Source organism: Psammomys obesus, unplaced genomic scaffold (genome assembly GCF_907164565.1).
Source record: "Psammomys obesus unplaced genomic scaffold, mPsaObe1.curated_primary_1811, whole genome shotgun sequence".
NCBI classification, from domain to species: domain Eukaryota; kingdom Metazoa; phylum Chordata; class Mammalia; order Rodentia; family Muridae; genus Psammomys; species Psammomys obesus.
The window spans coordinates 5,151,570-5,169,568 of NW_026590405.1; the positions used below are offsets into that span (position 1 = coordinate 5,151,570).

The window sequence follows — 17,999 nt, forward strand, 5'->3', positions numbered from 1 at the left end:
ACATCTATAATGAGATCTGGTGCCCTCTTCTGGCGTTCAGGTGTACATGGAGGCGGAACATTGTATACATAATAAAATAAAAAAACTCTTAAAAGTAAAAAAGTACCCTAGAGGTGATTCAGAAGTTGAAAGCACCGGCTGCTCTTGCAGAGGACCTGGGTTTGGTTCCCAGTGTCACATGGTGGTTCATAACCAACTGTTACTGCAGTTCCAGGTGATCTGATGTTTTTGTTTTTTTGACCTCTGAGGGCACTAGGCACATATGCAGTGCACAGACATACATGCAGGGAAAACACACTCACACACATAAGTCTAAGAATTTTAATAATGCCTTAAAGAACTATCTTTATAAAGCACCACTTCTGTTGGAGATAGGCCTCCAAATGTACTCCTTTCCCTTCAAGAAGCTTTATTTTTATTTGTTTGTTTGTTTATTCGAGGCAGGGTTTCTCTGTGTAGCCATGGCTGTCCTGTACTTTATTTGTAGAACAGGCTGGCCTCAAATTCACAGCCATCCACCTGCCTCTGCCTCCCTGAGTGCTGGGATCAAAGGTGTATGCCACCACGCCCAGCTCCCCTGCAAGAAGCTTACAGTCTTCTAGAGGAATGATCACACGTGTGAAAACCTGGAGTTCGCACCTCTTGGCTAGGGCTGAGGGGATCCCTGCCTGGGAAGTAGCCTGGGCTCTTGCAGGTTCTGGTTGGAACTCTGCAGTTGAGGGGAGAGTGGCTGTGAAGGCCAGGAAGCCACCAACCTGGTGCTGCCACACAGGAGTCCTTTCTCAAGCCTCTGAGCCGTAGGTTTCGGGAAAGCAGAGCCTTCATGTGGTGTCTGAAGTGCTTTATCAGCTGCTCTAGACTGGATGCTCTTGCATACATCTGTTTATTTAAAAATGTTTAATTTAGTGTGTACGGCTGTTTTATCTGCATGTATGTGTGTACCAGTTGCCTGTCTGGTGCCTGCAGAGGCCAGAAGAAGACATCCTAACCCCTGGTTCTGGAGTACAGGCAGTTGTGAACTGCAGTGTAGGTGCTGGGAATTGAACCTGGTCTTCCACAAGAGTAGTCAGTGCTTTCAACTGTTATTTTCAGTATGAAAAAAATCCCAAATCAGCTGGGCAAGGTGGCGCACGCCTGTGATCCCAGCACTCTGGGAGGCAGATCTCTATAAGTTCGAGGCCAGCTTAGTGTGCAAAGTTAGTCTAGAACAACCAAGACTACACAGAGAAACCCTGTCTCAAAAAAGAAAGAAAGGAAAAAAAAATCCTACATTGTTTGATTTTACCAGTGAAGACTCAGGAGCTGGGGTGAAAACCTGCTAGCTCAGAGAGGCAGAGAAAAGTCAAACACCACAATCTAAAAGCCAAAAAGCTTGTTAGCTCAGTTGACAGCCCGTGAGGAAAAAGCCAGAAGCCAAAAAGCTTTCTTCTTCCCCATACTGTCTTAAATACTCTGCTCAAAGGTCCTCCTTTCTGTTTAGGCCCCTGTCATCTGGTTCTTGCTCCGCCTCTTGACCTAGGGTCAACTTTATTAAATCCTGTGTACAGAAGGCTCTTGGATTAAAGGTGTGTGCTAGGGCTGTGCCACAGCAAACAAGGAACAGGTTTTTACAGGTCAAAATTTCGGGGTTCACAGTGGGATCAAGTATTCTGCAGCTTAGCCACTGCGCCCTACTCATCACTACTCTCTGCTTTTATTCTTGCTCTGCGCGTCGCCTGCTTGTCTAAATTCCTGATTGCGGCTTTGCGTTCTCCTTCATCTTGCTGAGAACAGGGTCTATAGAGCTGGTTATTGGGAATTTTACTTGGTTACTTTAGTTTTATCAAGTCATTATGAAGCTGTAGTTTAAAAAATTCTTGGGTGGATTGTGGGGTATGAGATGTCCTGATCTCTTGATACGAAGAAGAAGGAGAAGGAGAAGAAGAAGAAAGAAGAAGAAAATAATTCTTAGATAACTCCCTTTTTCTCTGTGTGTGTTGTTTTGTTTCTTAAATTTGAGATAACAGAGCCAGACAGTGGTGGCACATGCCTTTAATCTCAGCACTCAGGAAGCAGAGGCAGGCAAAACTCTGTGAGTTCAGGCTAGCCTAGTCTGCAGAGTGAGTTGAGTTTCAGGACAGCTAAGGTTAGAAACCCAGTCCAAAAAAAAAGAAAAAAGAAAAAGTAAAAAAAAAAAATCGAGATAACAGTCTCTAAGGGCAGGCTGGTTTTGTACTTACTGAGTAGATGAGGCTGGCCTTGAACACCTGATCCTCTTTGTTTTCTCCTCCTAAGTGCTTATATTACAGTTGTGCGCTACTCTCTGCCTTCTTTGTTAATTTAGTCTCTTATACAGTCTTTTTAAAAATGTAGACCTAACAAAGAGTGAAAACTTTACTTGTTTAAGAATAGGGATTAAAACATTTATTAGTGTCATTGTGGGTGCGTGGGTGCATGTGTGTGCATGTGTTGTGCCGTGGCATAAGTAGGGTCAGAGGACAGCTTTCAGGGAACAGTGCCCTTCCCATCTTGTTGGTTTTAGGGATCAAACGCAAGTCCCCAGGCTTGGTGGCAAGCACCTTAACCCAGTAAGCCGTCTTGCTGGCCCTAATTTCATTTATGAACACTAAATTCTGTCTCGTGATTATGTTTCTTGTTTATCTGTGTGGTTTTTCTTAAGTACATTATAAAAATGTATTTCATGACCTTTTATCCAAATGAATACTTACAAGTGGCTAACAATTATGTTCATACAGGCTTGTCAGAATACAAATGCTGTTTTATATATCTTTTCTCATTTATTTTAGACAAAAGAAGTTAGAAAAAGTGATGGAAGAAGAAGGCCTGAAAGATGAAGAGGTGATTTATGAGAGAGATTTTCTTCTTGGGCCCCATTGTGAAAGGTGGTTTTCTCTGTCAAGTTAGCTTGGGTGCCAGGGAAGTGTTTTGGCTCAGTGACAGGAATTGAGGGATTCAGTTACTCAGGCAGAGGAAGAAGTTAATTAAATACTCAGGAGAGGGAGATCTCTCTAGTCACAGTTATGTAATTAATTAGCTGTAGAATTCTAAGAAAAGCTGGGTGTGGTGGAACACGATTGTAACCCGATCATTCAGGGAGACGAAAGCAGGCTGATCTTTGTGAGGTAGTGGCCAGGCTGGTCTACAGGGTGAGTTCCAGGACAGCCAAGGCTACACAGAGAAACCCTGACATGGGAAGGGGGAAAATAGAATTATAAGAAAAGATGAAATTAGGAAAACTAAATTAAAATTTAAAAGAACAAGGTAAGCATTTTTGCCAAGTTCATGGTGCTTCGTACCTGTAACCTCAGCACTTGGAAGTTGAGGCAGAAGGATTCCTGCAAGACTGAGGCCAACCTGCAGCACAGAGTGAGAGCTCGTCTGTAGATGATGCATGAACTCGCTGAAAAGGGTCGGTGGAACAACAGTGCTGCCTCAGCCCTTCTGCATACTGCCTTCAGATGCCAGGCAACACAGCCAGTGAGGGATGATGCAGGTAGCCAAACAGCACTGGAAATGCCTTCAGAAGCCAAGTTTCACAGTCCGGGACAGCGACGGCAGATGCCCAGCCTGTGTAGGAAAAGCCATGCTGAGGAGTGAACGGTAGTGTGCGCTGGTCTCGGAGGAGCTAGAGAAACACACTTACCTGAAGAAGGGCTCAAGGAAAACGTGGATCTATCTCTTTTCACTAGTAATGCTAGAGCTGTGGATTGTTCACGTAGTTTAATCAGAGGCCTCAGGCGAGCCCCACCCCCTCTTCAGTGTGCCAGCCAGGGAAGGGAGCAGACACCGCTGAAGTTAGCCTGCGAGGTGCTGTCGTGAGATTGTGGTAGGCTAGTGTGGCCCTGCTCCCGGCTGTGCAAGGCAGCTAGGACGTGGTTTCAGAGTGTCAGAGTTTCATCTTTCCTTTTCTTTTTTAAACACTAGAAACGTCTCAGGAGGTCAGCACATGCTCGGAAGGAAACAGAGTTTCTTCGATTAAAGAGAACAAGGCTTGGACTAGAAGATTTTGAGTCTTTAAAAGTCATAGGCCGAGGAGCATTTGGTGAGGTAAAAAAATATCCCAGACCCTCAAAGCTTCTAACACCCCATGAGCTCCTGATCGTGTTACACAGCTTGAGTATCCAGGGTTCAGCAGCTTCGCTTCTCTTGTCTTCTCTCTTTCCTCCCTGACTCACTGCCCAGATCACTTCTCTCTCTCATCAGAGATGACACTGGCACTTCTTTTTTTGGACAGAGTCCCACTATGTAGCCCAGTTCGGCATCAACTGTATGATCCCCACCTTAGTGCCCAGAGTGTTGGGGTTATAGGCATGTGCCTCTGTGCAAGCTCCTGATGTCAGTATATTCACTCAGCAGTTCTGTAATCATGACAGGAACCCATTTCATAGATGGTGAAGGGAAGACTGAAGATGCACAGTGTCACACAGCTGTTGAGCAGGCGACCAGAGGCTACCCAGAGTCCTCTGCTTTAAAGCTGTGGATCTCTGGGCTGGAGAGATGGCTCAGGGATTAAGAGCACTGGCTGCTCTTCCGGAGGACCTGAGTTCAATTCCCAGCACCCACATGGTGGCTCACAACCATGTATAGTGAGATCTGGTGCCCTCTTCTGGTGTGCAGACACAATGCTGTATAAATAATAAATAAGTAACTCTTAAAAAGAAAAGAAATAAACCCTTAAAAGAGAAGAAGAACAGAAAAAGCTGTGGCTTTCCCAGGGCCACGGTGCTGCAAGGGAGACTGATGCTGTCTCTTCCCTCCCTCCCAGGTGCTCCCAGCTCTAAAGAGACACGGTGAGCTTGTAGGCGGTCTCAGAGCTCTCGGGGCTAAGGCCAGCTGGTCAGAGCCTGGCTTTAAAAAAAACATGAGCCTTGAGGTGGCAGCACAGGGCACGCCTTTGATCTTAGCCCTTGGGAGGCAGAGGCAGGTGGAACTCCAGTTAAGGTCAACTTTATCTACAAAAGTGAGTTTGTAGTTGTAGCGGTTGAATGTAGTCAGGTGACCCCCTCAGCTGCACCCCAGTTCCTTTGCCTGGATCTTTACAAATGAATCCTGCTCCTTCAAAAAGAGCAGTTTCTCAGGGAACGCTTGAAAGAGCCCATGCAAGGTCATTCTCATTGATGAAAAGCATCCCAAAAGACAACTACTGAGGCAGTAATTACATGATCTTTTTCTAGAAGGAGAAGCATGTTAGCCTCTTGAGAATAAGAACATGCTTTTCAAAATACTCTCCATTCAGGAAAAATGGACATGGTACTTTGTTAGAGCCTGGCATGCAGGAGCCTGGCATGGTGGCGCACGCCTGTGATCCTAGCACTCTGGGAGGCAAGGCAGGCAGGTCTCCATGAGTTCGAGGCCAGCCTGGAATCAAGAACAGCAAGGCTACACAGAGAAACCCTGTCTCAAAAGAAAGAAAAAAAAAATATGCAGAAAGACAGGGGGAAAAACACTCTTGGCCTTTTGACTCAGATCAAGTGTAGTATCTGCTCTAATCAGTTTAATATCTGATATGTCCTCCTTCTGAGGACAGTAAGTAAATTAAATGACTTTCTGGAGCTGGGAGATGGAGTAGAAGCTTGTTCCATCCACTCTGCCTTCAACCTGACCTGGTAGTCTAATCAAGAAAAAAACTTAGCATCTTGGGGGAACAAGGAGGATGTTCACGAACTTGCCAGGTTTTTCATTTGCCAGGTTTTTCAAATTAATATAGCATTAATTTTCTTTTCACAATTGTCTCATTAAAAGATTTGGAAAGAGCCAGATCTAGTGGCACATGCCTTTAATCCCAGCACTCAGGAGGCAGTCAGGTGGATCCCTGTGAGTTCGAGGCCAGCCTAGTCTACAGTGTGAGTCCAGGATATCCAAGGCTGTTACACAGAGAAACACTGTCCAAAAAAAAAAAAAAAGGCATTAGAAAATAGGGATGGGGAGATGGCTTATTGATTAAAAGCTCTTACTGCATTTTCAGAAGACCTGAGCTCAGTTCCCATCACCCATGTTGGGCAGCTCATAACTGTGTGTAACTCCAGGGCATCCACCACCTCTGGTCTCTGGGGACATCTCAGTTTATGAGCAAATAGCCACATCTAGACACACACACACGCATGATTAAGAATAATTAAATTCTTTTTAAAAATTAGAAAGCAAGCTGGGCATAATGGCCCAGGTCTAGGTCTTAATTCCAGCACTTGGTTAACCAGAGGCAGATGGATCTCTGTGAGTTTGGGGCCCTGTCTGCATAGTAAGTTCCAGGACTCCATAGAGAGACTCTGTCCAAAACAAAAAGAAAGAAAGAAAATAGAAAGGAAACTTCTTTGTCTAATAAAACATTTTAGAAAGAATTCAACAACCTGAGAGTTGGCTCAGTGGTTAAGCATACATACTGCTGATTGCAGAGGACCTAATTGAGTTCAGTTTCCAGCAGCCACATCCAGGGGCTCAAAACTGCCTGTCACCCCAGCTCCAGGAGAACTTCTTTTGGACTCCTTGGATAGCTGCACTCAAACAGGTACATCTGTAGATAGACAAACATATACAATAAATAAAACAGGTAACCTGAGCATTGTGGCACATCTTTAACTTAAGCGCGTAGGAGGTAGAGGCAGGCAGATCTCTGAATTTGAGACCAGCTAGGGCTATAGAGTGAGACTCTTGCCTCAGGGGTTAATAAGAACGCTCAGTTTTCCTTCAGAATTCCCACTGTCCACATGTCAGTCCACACTGCCTGTAACCCCAGTACTGGGGATCCAGTGTGCTCTCCTGGCTTCCTCAGGCACTGTTTGCATGTGGTGCGCTGACATACTTGTATTCACAACACCGCACACATGTGAATTAGTTAAAATGGATGATAAAAGAATGCTGGGTTCGTTTTTTCCTGCTTTTTACATTTTCTCCAAGAATAAGGTTTTACTCTCATGTTTTTTGTTTTGTTTTTGTTTTTTGACAAAGGGTCTTGTAGTGAGGATTCTGGATTTGGTTTTCTTTAAAAAAAAAAAAAAAGAAAGAAAGAAAGAAAGAAACACAAATATTATAAGAATGTGTTCGCTTTAATCCCAGGTGTGGAGATGTGGGGCTGCTTGATTCGTAGCAGCTGGCTGTGATTTGCCTCTTGCTCTAGCAGAGATGAAGTTTTGGCTGCTGCAGATAGTTTATGCAATTGTGTGACGTTTGGAATTCTGGGAACTTCTTAGAGGGTGTATAAATGCTGGAGCTGTGAAGGTGGGGTTGGTTGTGGTGTTTTTAGTAGTCATTCTCAAAGGAGAAACACAGAAATTAGATTCAGGGATCTCTCCCTCTACCCCTCTCTTCCTTTCTCTCTTTCCCTTCCTCTCCTCTGTCTTCTCTCTCCCCTCTCTCTTTCTCCTTTTGCATCTCACCCCTTTATCCTTCTTTCTAATCTAGTGATGGGGGCAAAACTGGTGTTGGGGGTGGGGAATAAAGAGTATGAAAAAGAAGAACCCACAAAGTAGCAACAGGGGCTTCCATAGCTAGACTAGCTTCCAACTGGTGACAGCCTGCTTCAGCCTCTTGATGCTAGGATTACAGGTGGGTCTGATACGTTATTTAAATGTTGTGATTATTACTTAGGCTTTCTAAAGTTGACTGTTTGAAATTTGTCATGAGTTTAATTAGGCCTTAAATTTGAGACTGAAGGTTTTTAAATTAGTTCGACTAGGAGCTGAAGCTGTGAAGGTGTAGGTGCAGCATTGGCAAGGCTGCACAACACATCATTTATTTATAACATTAAACGGCATCGTCTGTGTTTTGTTTTTTCTTTTTGCTTGTTATTGCTTATATTCAAATTATAATGATTTTCTAATAAATAGTATTTGTGAAGCCCTTGGTTTGATCCCTGGTGCTAGAAAGACAAATCCTTAGCTTGGCAGTGTGAGTTCAACTTAGCATTTCTTTTGGAACCTTCCAGGTGCGGCTTGTTCAGAAGAAAGACACAGGGCATGTGTATGCGATGAAAATCCTGCGCAAAGCAGACATGCTTGAGAAAGAGCAGGTAACAACAGTCAGCCTGCGCTGCCGTCAGTCAGCTTGTGGATTTGTCGTCTGAATTACTTTTGTTTAGTTCTGTTTATTTTATCACAGTTTTCTCATGTATATTATACATCTGATCCTACTTTTTTCCCCAAAAGATGCACTTATATGTTTAAAAGTAAAAATAATGCCTGTGAGCCACAAAGGGAACTTTACAGTTGAGACTTTGAGGGAAGGAAGCAGCTTCACGTCTGCCAGCTAAGCACGGATGCACTTACAAGAGCACCTCTTTTGTGGGCACACTTGGTATGATGGGAGTTTATTAATCCTGAGAAATACAAGCCCTTTGCATCCTTGAGTCAGGAGGTAGAGCTTGATGTCACTGAATGTGCTCTCTTTATACCTAAACCAAAGCTGGCTCCTCTGTGACGCTCATCCATACCTAAGAGAGACCAGCTTGCCAGTTTCTGAATTAATTTGGCAAAAATGAATGGCAGACCAAGGGAAAGTTTTCTTTAATGGTTAAGAACCCTTTCCTGGGCCTGCAGCAGGGCTGGGTGGTCAGATGTTTGCCTGCGATGTGCAAGGCCTGGGCTCTGTCCCTAGCAACACCCACCTTAGCAAATAAGACTGGAGTCCACTTTGCAGATCTGAGATACATACTTAATGGAAATTCCTTAAGATTTAAATATTTGATAGCCTTTTGTTGTTGTTGTGTAAGAGGGCAGACCTGTAGATCTGGTTTAGTTTAGCTGGTTGACCCAGAACAGGTAGCAATGGGTAATACTGCAGCAGAATTGCAGTGTAAGGTCAGAGATGGTGCCAGGCAGAACTCTGTGTGGAGCCCAGCATTGAGGCTAGAGACTGGCTTGACTGCCTGAGAGGAGAGTAATATGGAATTTCTTTCTGTCTACATTCAAGTGCCTTCTCAAAATTCTGTGGTTTAGGGGCTGGAGAGACAGCTGAATGGTTAAAAGCACTGGCTGCTCTTCCAGAGGGTCTGGATTGAATTCCCAGCACCCATATGATGGCTCACAGCAGTCTGTAATTCCAGTCCCAGGGAATCTGACACCAGCTATGGACATCTTTGGTCAGTACATGCAGATGGTACTTAGACTATACACGCAGGCAAAACAGCCATGCGCATAACAAGTGCTAAGTCTCTTTTTCATGTTTTACTGGGACACCTTGGATTGTTTGTTTTTTTCAAGGCAGGGTCTCTCTGTGTAGCCTTGGCTGTCCTGGACTCTGCTTTGTAGACCAGGCTGCCCTTGAATTCACAGTGATCCACCTGCCTCTGCCTCCCTGGGTGCTGGGATTCCATTGCATGTGCCACAGCACCTGGTGGCCTTGGATTCTTAGTTGCAGTTGGAAGCAGGCCTTTAGCAGATCTCCAGCTGCCATTGTAGTGTATGCAAACACCCTGAGGCAGGGCCCAGGATAGCCGTGTTGGATGTGTTCCCGAAAGGGCAGCGCGTGGTCTAGATGAGTGTCCCACGCTGACGAGAGCACCTGGCAGTCTCGTGAAGGAGAGTAGTCAGTTAGGGTATTTACCGGCACTCAGAACTTGTGTCAGTTCGTTAGCCACAAAAGCTAGAGCGTGGTGCTGTCGAGAGGGCCTAGAGAGTTAAGGGGTTGAGCTGAGGTTTATCTGTGGGACCCACAGAGTGGAAGGAAAGAACTGCTGACCTCTACTCATACACACATGTCCACACATATACAAAACAAAATATTGTAAAAATTAGAACAAGGAGCGTGGTGGTACACACCTTTAGTTTTAGCATTGAGGTGGCAGAGGCAAGCAGAGCTTTGAGTCTGAGGCCAGCCTGGTGTACATAGTGGGGTCTAGGATAGCCAGGGCTATGAAGAGAGACCTTGTCCCCCCAAAAAAAACAAAAATTAGAAAAAAATGTTAAGTAAGATTCACAATGACTGCAAACTGTGAACTGCACATTGCAGGTGCCAGGTGTCCAGCATGTAAAATTTTAATTACACTTTCTTCAATGTTAATACCTACAATTTTCTAAATGAAATTATCAATTAGAATTAGGATTTTTAAATAATGCATCAACTAATGCCTTAAGTGGAACATTAATTATTTAGGTCGGCTTAGGTGGGCCCAGGCCATCCTTTGATCTCAGTAGATGGCCAGCCAAGTCCTGAACGGGCATTCAGTGCTTATGCTAGGTGAGCAGGCCAGTACAGTCCTCAGTTTTGGGTAGAGCTGACCTGTTTTATACTGAGAATCTCAGTTGTGCTGTAGGTGCTATTCTTTTACACTTCCAAACAGAGCACGGTTTAGAACAACCTCCTGAGAGCTCAGGCTGTGAATTCGCCCACAGACAGGAGGGTTCTGTTACCTGGAAACCTTTGAAAAGATAAGACAGCAGCATTGGCTAGTGCCAGGCTTGTCTCCTCCAGCGAGGCTGATGCTGGAAAGAGAAGACTGGCTAGAATGTCAGCTTTCTGGGGCCTTAGATGCTACGGATAAGGAAGAGAAGCTGCTGGTGTCAGTGCACTCTGGCTGGGAATTCAGCCGACTCCATTTCTAGATGTCCCTGCTTCTAGCTGCCGCGTCAGCCCTGGGGGAGAAGATAAGGTGGACTCCCAGTGGTTAGCTTCCCTCTTGACAAACAGGAAATATTACAGTCATCATTCTGTCCTCCGAGCTGAGTGACACTGGTTCCGTGTAGTAGGGAGGGAGGGACCCAGGAGAGGAGAAGCCACAGTTTGCTGGCTTCATAGTGACGAGGGCATTGATATAGCTGCAGGTCAGCAAGCAGCAGTAAATTTCCACAAGCTTTTTTTCTGTCGAAGGCAGGTAAAGGCAGGTATTTGACTTGTCTTGCGGTTTCATAGTACTGTTCTCACCGTGTGCCATAAATAACATTTAATAAAAACCTAAGATTTTTACACATTGAAGCTATCAAAGAGTTCTCAGCTGAACCATGTTAATAGAGACTGAGAACTCAGATATGTAAATTATCGTGCCTTCAAGCCCCACAGAGCTTGGAAGTCAGGAGACAGTAGCGTGTCTCCAAGTGAGTAACGTAAGGGCATGTGGTCTTACGATAGCCTAACAAAACAAGCAGCTCATGAGAACCACAGAAGAGCCAGCTTGTGAAATCTTCACATATCTATGACTTTGGAACCTATGAAAACTTAAGATCAGAGCTTTCATTACAGGCTTGGACTCAGTGTTGATGAACTTAGATGTGATTCAGCCCATCTTTGGACCTTGTGACACTTAAGAAAGGAGGAGTGAGATCTGAGAATATGCAGTAATGCTCTGTTTACTAGTATTTATTTGTTTGTTTATTTTTGGCTTTTGGAAACAGGGTTTCTCTGTGTAACCCTGGCTGTCCTGGAACTCACTTTGTAGACCAGGCTGGCCTTGAACACAGATGTCCGCCTGCCTCTGCCTTCCAAATGCTGGGATTAAAGGGGAACACCAGCCTGGCACTATTACATATTTTAAATAATGTAAATTTGATATATAAGCATCGTTTTTGGGACAAGGTATCTGGTAGCCATGGCTGCCTTCAAACTTGCTCTGAAGTGGAGTACGATGACCTTGAACTCCTGATCCTCCTACTTCTGCCTCTCAAGTTCTAGGCGACCAGGCATGTACCCTGGCCCTCCAACCCCGCTTTACATAGCGCTGGGGATCAAACCCACGGCTTCGTGCAAGCTATACAAGCTCTGTACTAGCTGAGGTACATACACCCCTGCATTATATTTTAGCAAAGTGATTCTACCAGTTCTCCCAAGCTGCCTGTGGCTCAGTGCTTCTTAGCTGGATATTGCAGCAAATGTAGAAAACCAGAATGCCATGATTTTGAATCTGTAACCCAGAAAAAGCTTTTTCTTCTCCCATTGCAGTGCAGCGCACAGCAGTGAGCTAAGTGCTGTAGCGGCATGGTAATTTAGACTTGGCTCTCAGGGCCTTTGTTCCTTTCGGTGTCACCTGGGGCCTTGTAGCCCAGCAGTCCTGTAACATGAGCAAGGTCCTGGGCTCCACCACAGCCATTGCAGAATGAAACCAGAACCAGACAAACCAGAAAGCTCACACAAAGCCAAGTTCACCTAGGCAGTGCAGACTGAGGTGGGTCTCGCTCTGAGGACTGTCGCCAGCGCGGTGGGCTGGGGGCGCTCCTAAGTGCTGGCTTAGCCCTGGTGTAGTACTCTCTCACCACGTACACCGATGAGGCACAGGCCTGTAATCAGTGTTGGAGATGGAGGCAGGAGGATGCGGAGGTAAACCTCGGCTACATGGTGATTATTAGGACAAGTGTATTTCCAAAAGAATGGTAATTTTAGCTAATCGATGTACTTCATAGCACTGCTGTAGTTGCTGTTGTATCGAAGCCATTCATTTTTGCAGTTTTAAAAGCCTTTCTTAGCAGGTTTCTGTCCCTGAATCCCTTCAAGTCAAATGTCAGTTTCAAGTTGGTCACTTTGTGTTAGCAGAACATTTACTCATCACAACTAAATACGCAGAACAGTATTTAAATTGTTTAAACAGATAGAGTTTACAGCAGAGCACGGCTTGTCATTAATCAAATGCATATACCTCCAGGTTGGCCACATTCGTGCGGAGCGTGACATTCTAGTGGAGGCAGACAGTTTGTGGGTTGTGAAAATGTTCTATAGTTTTCAGGATAAGCTAAACCTCTACCTAATCATGGAGTTCCTGCCTGGAGGTAATTACTTCACAATGAAAGGTCGATTTCCCTTGTGTTCTGTGGTTTCTCTCTCACATCAACAATTAACCCTCCTTTCTACTTGTAAATGTGCTCACAGAGTCCTTCTGTATCTGTTTGAGGTCTGTAAAGGAGGTCAGCAGCCAGCCTTGTCCTGGGTGTTTCTGCTGTCTGAGTGCTGCACTCACCGTTTCCAATGGACGAGCCTTCCTATTTTGTTTTCTCTTAAACACCATAGAGAGCAAGTAGGGGGCTCTGCCCGCTTTGCTGCTGATGGGAGCTCGCATCAGACTGAAGCTGCAGAATTGTCTGCTTCAACCCTGCTGGTTTCTTTTCTGTCATTTATTAGTAAACAGTGACTTTCTCTTCACCTCTGTCAGTATCTAGAGTCCACTTTTCCTTTCTGAGATTTTAAGTTAGACAGCTAACAAAGTAAGCCAGAGCAGAGTGTCTGCCTGTTTTAGGGAGAGTCTCTTTCCTGGTGAGCCAGTGGAGTCTGAGGAAACAGAAGACAACTTTACTTTTTGATTTTTTTTTTTTTTTTTAACAAAGAAGCTGTAATTAATTGGCTAGTAGAATGCCCTCCCTCTCTTTTTCATTAAGCATTTACGTGCCAGCTCTTAAATAGTTAAAAGCAGCCTGGCCTCCAGCTCCTTACCACGTGTCTCCCTGGCCATTACCGTACCTGTTCCCCGGCTTTTCATGTCTCTTGGACCCTGCCCTTCATATTTGTTGATGCTGGCGCACAGAGCCATAGACCAGCTAGTCTGAGCGCTCTCATCGTGTGGGCAAACCCACACAAGTGAGACCACCCTGCTCTCCTGGCAGTGAGAGAAGGCTGCACAGGATTCTAGGGTTGGCTTCCCGGTCTGTGCCTGGTCTCAGGTGCTGCCAGGGGTGCTGATAAGTCACAGTTTTCAAGCCTGGAGCTTTTATTTAATTAATGATTTAATTTTTGTCCAAGGGAAAAATTCTCGCCAAGAATAGAAATTGTTATGAATGAAATGCCACTCAGCAGGCAGCACAAGGCTCTAAGATCAGACATTTCTCTCTTTTTCTGGTTTCTAATGTAAGTAGCTTTCTATGAGGTGGAAACTGAACCTTCCTGTTTTGTTTTTAAGCTTTTTAGCTACTTTACATATTTTCTTTGCTTTTGTTTAATTGCTGAATTTTAGGATTCTCTGCTTGGGAGAAACTAAGGAGTTCCCCAGCGAGTAAAAGTCATGTAAGGTGTCCGTGTGCATTTAATACCTCTACTAAGACAGGAGGAGACCTGCTGGCCTGGAGCCCTCAGCGTGCTCACCTGTCAGGCCTTAAATTCCAGTGTAGAGGAGGGGCTCAGTGTCTGGGCTGATGACTGGCAGCCCACGGCCGCCTCCCCATTGGTTTTCTCCCCATGGGAGTGGGAAGCCTTGTTTAAGTCTCCCTAAATATTTACATTTTATTTGGCATTTCATTCTAATGACAGCAATTCAACCTTTGTGGAATTGCCATTCACAGATACTTGAGCAAACATAAAAGTAGATTTCTCCCTGTCGTAAGCAAATACAATTTGTGACTGTGGGAGGAATTCTCTCTTCTCTGAAGAGGAAAATGAAAATTACAGTGTAGTGCTCATCATTACTTAGCTTAGGTGCATATACGTTTTTCTCTGCGACTAAGATTTTTATCCTTTAAGGAGTAGAAACTTGCTGTTTTCTCCCATGTTAACACTGTGGGTCAGTCTCTGGGACACAGCACAGTTGGGTTAAATTTGGCTTATATTGGCAAAAAGGAACACATATCTGAAAACTGGTTCTTACTCATATTTTATGCGTGTGTGTTTGTACGTGTGTGTACATGTGTATATGCATTGTGTGTGTATGGTGGTGGCTTTGTATCTTTCTGCTTCCAGGGGACATGATGACCTTATTGATGAAAAAAGACACTCTGACAGAAGAGGAGACTCAGTTTTACATAGCAGAAACAGTATTAGCCATAGACTCCATTCACCAGCTAGGATTCATCCACAGAGACATCAAGCCAGACAATCTTCTCTTGGACAGCAAGGTATGTGGGGACCTTGCACCCTGAGGGTGGGCTGCTGAGCTGGGCAGTTCTGGCTGTAATGTTTGTTTTCGGGCAGTGATGACATGGGAACGGGGATTTTGTAAGTTTGTCTCCTTTTACAGGCAGATTTGCCATCGCCACATCCCGTCTCTGAATTATGATTCTGTAGCTTAATCGACAGCAGGGCATGGTAGTGTATGGTTTTAATTCTAGCATTCAGAAGGCAGAGCCGGGCTGGTGTGCATGGGGAGACCTAGGCCAGCCAGGGCTACGTCTCAAAACAAAGAAAGAGCAGCCAGGCATGGTATGTCGGTGCTTCTAGCATTTGGGAGGCAGAGGGAGGAGACTAGAAATTCCAAATCTACCCCAAATAACAAGACCTTGTCTGCAGATAACACACACAAAACCAAATCCGTTTGTAATAAGCAGAGACAGCTGTCTTCCTTGGGCATCTGGTGCTGCACGGCTGGTGTGTGGGCTGGCAGACCTTCCTTACTGAAGCCCCAGGAAGTAAGGCGGCAGCAGCGAAAGCCTGCCACAGTCCAGGCCCCGTCGTATGCACCCTGCTTCCAGAGGAGCCCCCTGGCCTCTGTGCAGCCCTGCTTGCTTTACCTCTGTGATACAAGCGGCGCTGTTCCCAAGGCCAGCGGGAGTAGAATGTGTGCTGACTATACTTTGTGTTACTTGGCATTTGCGTTCACTGCGCTATGAATGCAGGGAGGCTAGGCTAGGTGTGGTGTGGCATCCATGTCCTTCAGCTCTAGAATTCTAGAATGTTACACTTGCAGCACAGGTGTTTTGGTCTGTACTGAAAATGTCCTATTCCTAGTGTGGCAGCCCCCCTGCTGTTGCTGCTGCTTTTTATGTAGGGTTTCCCTGTGTAGCTGTGGCTGTCCAGGGACTTGCTTTATAGATCAGGCTGACCTCAAACTCAGAGATCCATCTGCCTCTGCCTTTTGAGTGCTGGAGTAAAAGGTCATCACACTGGGCAGTCCCCGCGGCTGCTTGTGTTAACTATTCAGGTGTCTTTGAAGGGCCTGAGAGCCTTGTCTTTCCTTGAAAACTTTAGTTATTGTGTCATGAGGGCAGATAGTGTCATCTGTTAGCAGTTCTGTTCTGTAATTGGGTGGTACTAGAATCCTGAGTGAGGTAACACAGACCCAGAAAGACACACATGGTATGTACTCACTTATAAGTGGATTTTACAATGCACAGACCCCAAGAAGATAAGCCCGCTGGGCATTTTCGGCTTCATGTGGGCCCACGAGTTAGGGGAGTGGGGATATCTCTGCACAGACTATGCTTCCTGCTTCTTGATCACTTCCCACTGATGGGACTTCCCAACCAGGCCACAGGGGAGGAAGATGAACTCAGTCCTCATATGAATAGATGAACTGGAGTGTCTAGGGGGTGCTCCCCTATTCTGAGAATTAGGGGAGAGGGGACGTAGGAGGGAGGATGGACTGGGAGGAGAGGAGAGAGAGGCCTTTGACAGAGATGTAAATTGAATTAATTAATAATAAAAAAAGAATAATCATATCCAAGGAGAGGGGAGACAGCCGACAGCAGTGGCTGCTGCATATGGTTCCATTCTGTACATGTATGAAATGTTCTTGTACATGTATGAAATGTTGGAATGAAGGCCTTTATTCTGTATAAGGAATATATGTTAATAAAAAGGAGACAAGTGATCTCATATAATAGAAAATTAGAACAATACACAGTCACTAAGAAGAAAAGCAACTTACAATCTCATAACTGAAAAATGACCTCTGGTTTCTGTGTTGTTTTTTGTTTTGTTTTGAGACAGGTCTTAGTATATAGATTACGCTGGCCTAGATCTACCTGCTTCTTCTCTAGTGTTGGAATTAAAGGTGTGGGCACCATGTCTGGCTTCAGTTTTTTAGTTGATTTCTCGGTGTAGCCCTGGCTGTCCTGGAACTCCCTCTGTACACCAGGCTGTCCTCAAACTCAGATCTACTTGCTTCTGCTTCCAAAGTGCTGGGATTAAAGACTTGTGCCACCACACTTAGCTAGAATGCTGGTTTATTTGGTGTTTTTTTTGTTTGTTTTTCGAGACATGGTTTCTGTGTATAGCCTTGGCTGTCCTAGACTTGCTTTGTAGACCAGGCTGGCCTTGAACTCACAGAGATCCACCTTCCTCTGCCTCCAGAGTGCTGGGAATACAGGTGTGCATCACCACATCCATCTTGGAATGCTGTTTTAATAGTTTACTGCTGTGTTTTTCCTTGGGGTAAGATAGGTGGGAGCAGTGAGTTGACTGACATGGAGCAGATGCTGGAGGATAATGTTCTCTCCCTGGCCAAGAGTGTCAGTCCATCCATCCACCTTGTTTCTTTTTCCCTCACAGGGTCATGTGAAACTTTCTGACTTTGGCCTTTGTACAGGCCTCAAAAAAGCACACAGGACAGAATTTTATAGGAATCTGAACCACAGCCTGCCCAGTGATTTCAGTAAGTGTTAGCCGTGATGTTAACCACCCTGTTCCTTACTGTGATGGGTAAGAGTCATTTCCCTGGTGACCAAACTATGCCGGAAACATGAAAGATGATCCCAGCATGAGTTTTAGAGAAAAGATGCAGGGCTTTTGTGTATTGCCTGTCCTGTCTGACTAGGCAAGGTGGGTGCTTCCAGCTGTGCTCTGGCAGATGTCGAGAGGGACGTCTGCTAGGAAGGGGCTAGGAGTGGCCACAGGGCAGCAGAGAATGATGATGAGCTCTCAACAGCTCCAGACTGTACTTGTTCCGGGTGTTCCTCTTCTTCTTCATCTTTTTTAAAGGTTTAATTAATTTTTATTTTATGTGTATTAGTGTAAGTTGTCAGATCCCTTGGAATTGGCATTGTAGACAGTTGTGAGCTGCCATGTGGGTGCTGGGAATTAAACCCTGGTCCTTTGGAAGAGCAGACAGTGTTCTTAACCACTGAGCCATCTCTGCAGTCCCCATTCCTCCTCTTGAGCAGCATCCAAGCATGGGAGAGCTGATACTAAAGTTATGTTCACGTCTGTGAGACTGCTGGGGGGAACGTCTTGCCCTAGAATGCATGTAAAAAGCAAGGCGTGAAGGCACATGGCTGTAACCTCAGCACTGATGAGGTGGGGATTGGGGGAACCTGGGGCTAGTGGCCAGACAGCCTACCTATCTGGCAAGTTCCACGCCAGTGATAGACCGTGCCTCAGAAAACGAAGTAAGAGAGAAGAAAAGAAGGAAGGTGGGTGGCATCTAAGCAGTGACGAAGTAAGAG

The 17,999-nt window shown here is 45.2% G+C and overlaps 1 protein-coding gene and 1 non-coding gene across 3 annotated transcripts in view; both read left to right on the forward strand.

The window, feature by feature from the left end:
- Nucleotides 1-17,999, forward strand: part of Stk38 (serine/threonine kinase 38) — a 38,961-nt gene that overhangs the window by 11,040 nt on the left and 9,922 nt on the right. For both annotated transcript variants that reach the window (XM_055607077.1, XM_055607078.1), the window contains 6 exons: nt 2,787-2,838; nt 3,925-4,047; nt 7,922-8,005; nt 12,563-12,686; nt 14,581-14,735; nt 17,107-17,209. In XM_055607077.1, the coding sequence (XP_055463052.1) occupies nt 2,787-2,838; nt 3,925-4,047; nt 7,922-8,005; nt 12,563-12,686; nt 14,581-14,735; nt 17,107-17,209 (641 nt within the window). The remainder of the gene's footprint in view (nt 1-2,786; nt 2,839-3,924; nt 4,048-7,921; nt 8,006-12,562; nt 12,687-14,580; nt 14,736-17,106; nt 17,210-17,999) is intronic.
- LOC129676746 (U2 spliceosomal RNA) lies at nt 5,442-5,631 on the forward strand. Its single transcript, XR_008720114.1, has one exon. It is a non-coding gene; the product is annotated as a U2 spliceosomal RNA (small nuclear RNA).